The sequence below is a fragment of the Diachasma alloeum genome, unplaced genomic scaffold (genome assembly GCF_001412515.2).
Source record: "Diachasma alloeum isolate Michigan unplaced genomic scaffold, Dall2.0 Dall_scaffold_01383, whole genome shotgun sequence".
In the NCBI taxonomy this organism is placed as follows: Eukaryota; Metazoa; Arthropoda; class Insecta; order Hymenoptera; family Braconidae; genus Diachasma; species Diachasma alloeum.
This window is the reverse complement of record NW_021681484.1, coordinates 14868-19703: the sequence shown is the minus strand read 5'-3', so window position 1 is coordinate 19703 and position 4836 is coordinate 14868. Positions and strand designations below refer to the sequence as shown.

The following is a 4836-nucleotide window of genomic DNA, read 5'->3' as shown; positions in this document are numbered from 1 at the left end:
AGGCTCCAGATCTTCCTGAAACTCCTCCCTCATCGCCTGATGATGTTTCTCAGGGACAAATGGAATTCACTTTCAACAAAATCCCTCTGGATCAACGTGAAAATGAGACAAAGTCATGTGAAGGTATAGTTCCAGACACAAGTTCATATAACAATACTACTCCAAACCACACAAGTAAAAACAGTGAAGTCCCTCAGTTCGAGGCAAGTGAAAACAGTGATGTCCCTCAGTTGGAGATATCTTTCAAAAAATTAACCAAAGCCAAATTTCTAATTCCTCCTCGATGGATACAAGTAACAATGAGTTGTGGTAGCAAAGATACATTGCATTTTTTTACCACCAAGACAATCTCAGTTGACGGATACGTGAAGTCAGTGATATCACTAGAACTCATTGTTAAAGATGACAGTAACGTTGAATTAAATATTCTGGGGAAACCACCAAAACCAGGTGATGTTCCATTTGAGCTAAAACCAATTAAGTCAATTGAGCAGTTGCAAGAATTGATTTATTCAGTTGGTGGACTCCAATTATGTGTAGGATCGTTGCTACAGAATGAATTGGAACAAATAAACTGTAGCGTTGTTTTTAAAGACATTTGTGATACTTGGAGACATAAACACTGTTCTTTGTGGGTTCATCAGGAATCTAAGATAGCAAGCTGCAAGTTTTGTCAGCGAATAAAAGGAAACAGTTACAATGGCAATCCGAAGGTCGAAAACATCCAGTGTAACTAAGCGTTTTAATGCAGAGCAGAGAAAAATTAATCAACAGAAGAAAAAAATTGCTAAATTTACCCACTCGTGAAACGAACATTATCTTTCCAATTCAATGGTATCTAAATTATTAGTCATTTTATTTAGTCCGTAAATGATTTAATATTGTTTCAATAAATATTGATTTAATACAAATAAACTGTTTATTGTTATTTTTCTTCTCAAGACATATCTACATAAGAAATATAAAATAAAAAAATAAGTTGCAAGATGTGTAGCCGTTGTCGATGGTATTATAGTATTTGACATTTGGCGCGGTAGAAGAAATTGTGCACAGTACCATCAGCGCCATACCCGGCGGTAACAGTAACGGTACGCCAGTTTCGTTGAGTGTCAGGGGGCTGATTTAAGATTGGGAACGTTTTTCTGTTATCGACTGTATCCATGGTAATAGATGAAAATTTCTTTACCCACAGAGCCGGCCTCTCGATTAGTTCATGCGCGCTACCGCTATTAATCTCTTTTTTAACAGTTCCCATATAAGCCTGAACAATCCCCCTTATTATCTCTGACACATCCGTTGATTCTAGTTATATATGACTGGTTATCCCGGTTATCGTCTACTCGATGTTTTGAGCCATTAAGCATCCAGCATAATACGCTCCAAACAATCTAAAGTTGATTATTTTTTTTCAACCCCTCAAGAAAAGTGTTCTAAATAATCAAACATCATCGTTTTACCTGAAAGAGTAGTCCCGCGAGGTAAATAAAAATTTCGCTAAATTCTGAGGAAGCAAAATGGCAGCAGCCGACTCATCCGCGGACGACAGTCTTTATCCGATCGCTGTTTTGATCGATGAATTGAAGAATGAAGACGTTCAGGTAAGTTCAAGACAATCAAACGATTATTAATAATATCACACAATTTAATTCAAGTATTTCCATTGATTAATTATTGATTATAAGTGTGATATGGTGAGTTAAATGTAACCTGTACTTGTGCACCACTCAACAAAGTGTCGAACGCATTGTTAAGACGTCACTGAAACAATGCGATTGTTTGACAGGTGTTAATTACGTGATTTATTGGCAATTAATGATTTTCGAATACCTGAGTGAATCAGCGGTTGAATAAAATCAGTAGAATTAATTTTTATGTCGGCCTCTTGAAGATATCGCCGAATCTGAAGGAGATTGCTGAATTTTCATTTTAGGAAGATGTTTATAGCTGTTGGTTTCGTCTACAAAAGAGGAATATTGGTTATGAGTATTCGTCTTGTTTCATTAAATTTAGAAATATTTATGAACGAATCCTGACAGTACATTCAGGGTGTCCAGCCGTCAGGAAAATCTGGAGAACCAGCAATTGTCAGGGAATTTGATTGGTCTGGAAATGTCAGGGAATTACGACAATTTTCTGGAATTTTAAAATTTAAAGCTTGTTTTCCCCAACTCCCTAAATTTTTGGGAATTCTTCTGTTGACAAAAAACATTGTCCTGGAATTTGATCTCAAATTTACTTAGAAAAGTGGGATGTTAACATCTTCCTGTGGGATAAGACTGAGAACCCACTGTTCTTGTGGTTTTTCGGTGGAAAATTTTAAGTTCAGCATTCTACTTTTCAAAGGAATTCTTTCATATTAAGATGGTGGAAATATTTGAAAAATACTCATTTCCAGCAATATACAAACTGCAAAAACACTGAGAGTTCCAACCTGATCCGCTAGAGAGATGTTATCATCCTAATTTTCTACACAAATTTTTCGCTGTACGTATTTTTGTTGAACCGTTGACAGTAATCACCTCTTAAAAGCGGAGACCTCGCTAAAATTAAAAACTCTGAAAATTCCCTTAGCCATACTTTCTTTATTGCGCAATGTCCATCTGATGTAGATTTTTGTATTCTGGCATTTTCATTAGACTAGAAAATGAAATTAAGTACCCATTTTACGTCATAAATTATGGATAATAGCTCATGTAAAAAATGTTGGTTTCAATGCACTCTTTTTTATTTGTTCTTGCATAATGTTTAAAAAATCGAGTGAAGCCGACAGATTAAATTCAAAAGATTCATTTTTTTCTCAATCCATTCTATGCAATGGAAAACGAATACACAATTTTATTCTTTCAAGTCTGACGAGCATTAAAAAAAAATTTGAATTGGATGAAAATTATGATGTTTTAACCCTCTAAGGTAAATTTCAATATCCCCACTCTATGGTCTTCAAAACGGAATGCCGATATCCCCACTAAAGCGTCCTACTACGTTTTTCAACATAGAGTCTATAAATTGAACATTCATTAGAAAAAAAAGTTTTTTATGGTCTAGAATTTCATCAATTTAACCGGGAAAACTCAGGGAATTTTGTTAAAACTTCCAGGTGGATACCCTGACATTATTTAGTTTCAATGATTCATTACTGCATATATGTGTATATATATACATGAGGTTGTTTTTGGACTGGAGGGGTTTAAGAAGAAATGTCAAGAGATATTTCTTTTAAGACATTTTATAATCATCAAAGAAGATAAAAGAAAATCTTTGATATTTTGAAACAACTTATTAACTAGATATTTTGGTGATTTATGAAACCTTTTTGTTAGGAGTCTCTTGACGTATTTCTGTTGATCTGTTGTACATATATCTCGAAAGCTGGAAAATTTACGATGAAACGTCAGGAGACATTTTTCTTGGCATTCCGGGATATTCGCATAATTAACAAGACTGTCTCGTTGCAATCCCTTCTATCTGCTGAAGTTATAAAAAAGACCAACAGAGGAAATATTTTGAGACTGAATGAATCCAACTGAAAATGTTCTTCGTCTTCCTCAATCATACGAATCAGTCAACAATGCTAGTATTTGAACTACTAATTTTCCATACAACTGCATCATCAGCAGAACGATTTTATTGGTGTGCTTCCTATCCTCCAATTATATGAATTAGTTTATCACGTGAATCGCTCTGAAACGCGTGGGTTTACCATAAAACATCAAGGGGCATTGCCCCTTGCAAAATTACTCACTCTCCAGATAAACCCCTAATTACGACTCGAAGTTGGTAAAGTTGATTCTACAGTTTTAATACCACCACACTACTGCATTCATTAGTCGACTTGAATTAATTTTTGTTGCCTTCTCACCTTGCAGTTACGACTCAACTCAATAAAGAAGCTATCGACAATTGCCCTGGCCCTTGGGGCTGAACGAACTAGAAGTGAGTTGATGCCTTTCCTCACAGAGACGATCTACGATGAAGATGAGGTTCTCCTAGCCCTTGCTGAGCAACTGGGTTCTTTCACTCCATTGGTTGGTGGGCCTGAGCATGTCCACTGTCTTCTACCACCCCTGGAGGCTCTTGCAGCAGTCGAAGAGACTGTCGTGAGGGACAAGGCTGTGGAATCATTGAGAAACATCGCTGGACAACACAATCCTGCGTATCTTGAGGAGCATTTTGTTCCTCTGGTGCAGAGATTAGCTGGTGGAGACTGGTTTACGTCCAGAACTTCTGCATGTGGATTGATTAGTGTCTGCTATCCCAGGGTCAGTCCTGCTACCAAAGCAGAACTGAGGAATCATTTTCGAAATCTCTGCCAGGATGACACTCCCATGGTTAGGAGATCTGCTGCCTCCAAGCTTGGAGAGTTCGCTAAGGTCGTGGAAATCGAGTATCTGAAGTCAGATTTGATACCCATGTTTGTTATCCTGGCGCAGGATGAGCAGGTGAGTTCCTTTTGGAATTACAGGGGATTTTGGGACATGGGAGGCCATAGACCCTAGCCAGAAACAAAAACGAATTCCAATTACTTCTGTTCCCATACAATTTTTACTCATAATCAAAAATCTTAGCCTGTAGTTAATAATATGTGGAACAATTTGAGAAATCCTATTCATTTACTTATCGAGCTTTTTATTTTAACTACCATGTTATTGATTTAATTGTCTATTTATTTATCAACGTAAAACCTGCTATTTATTTTATTCTGTCTTAACGGAATTTGAACGATGCAACGGAAACAAAAAAAGATTTTGAACATCTAGGATACACACGAATTCATATCTCCTTGTTTATATATATATATATATATATATATATATATATATATATATATATATATAT

General features: G+C 36.1%; 1 protein-coding gene across 3 annotated transcripts in view; it reads left to right on the top strand.

The window, feature by feature from the left end:
* The first annotated feature begins 1294 nt into the window (after positions 1-1294).
* LOC107046441 (serine/threonine-protein phosphatase 2A 65 kDa regulatory subunit A alpha isoform) overlaps positions 1295-4836 on the top strand; it is a 10466-nt gene continuing 6924 nt past the window's right edge. For all 3 annotated transcript variants that reach the window (XM_015269057.2, XM_015269056.2, XM_015269055.2), the window contains exons 1-2: positions 1295-1598; positions 3867-4439. In XM_015269057.2, the coding sequence (XP_015124543.1) occupies positions 1515-1598; positions 3867-4439 (657 nt within the window). In that variant the 5' untranslated portion in view covers positions 1295-1514. The remainder of the gene's footprint in view (positions 1599-3866; positions 4440-4836) is intronic.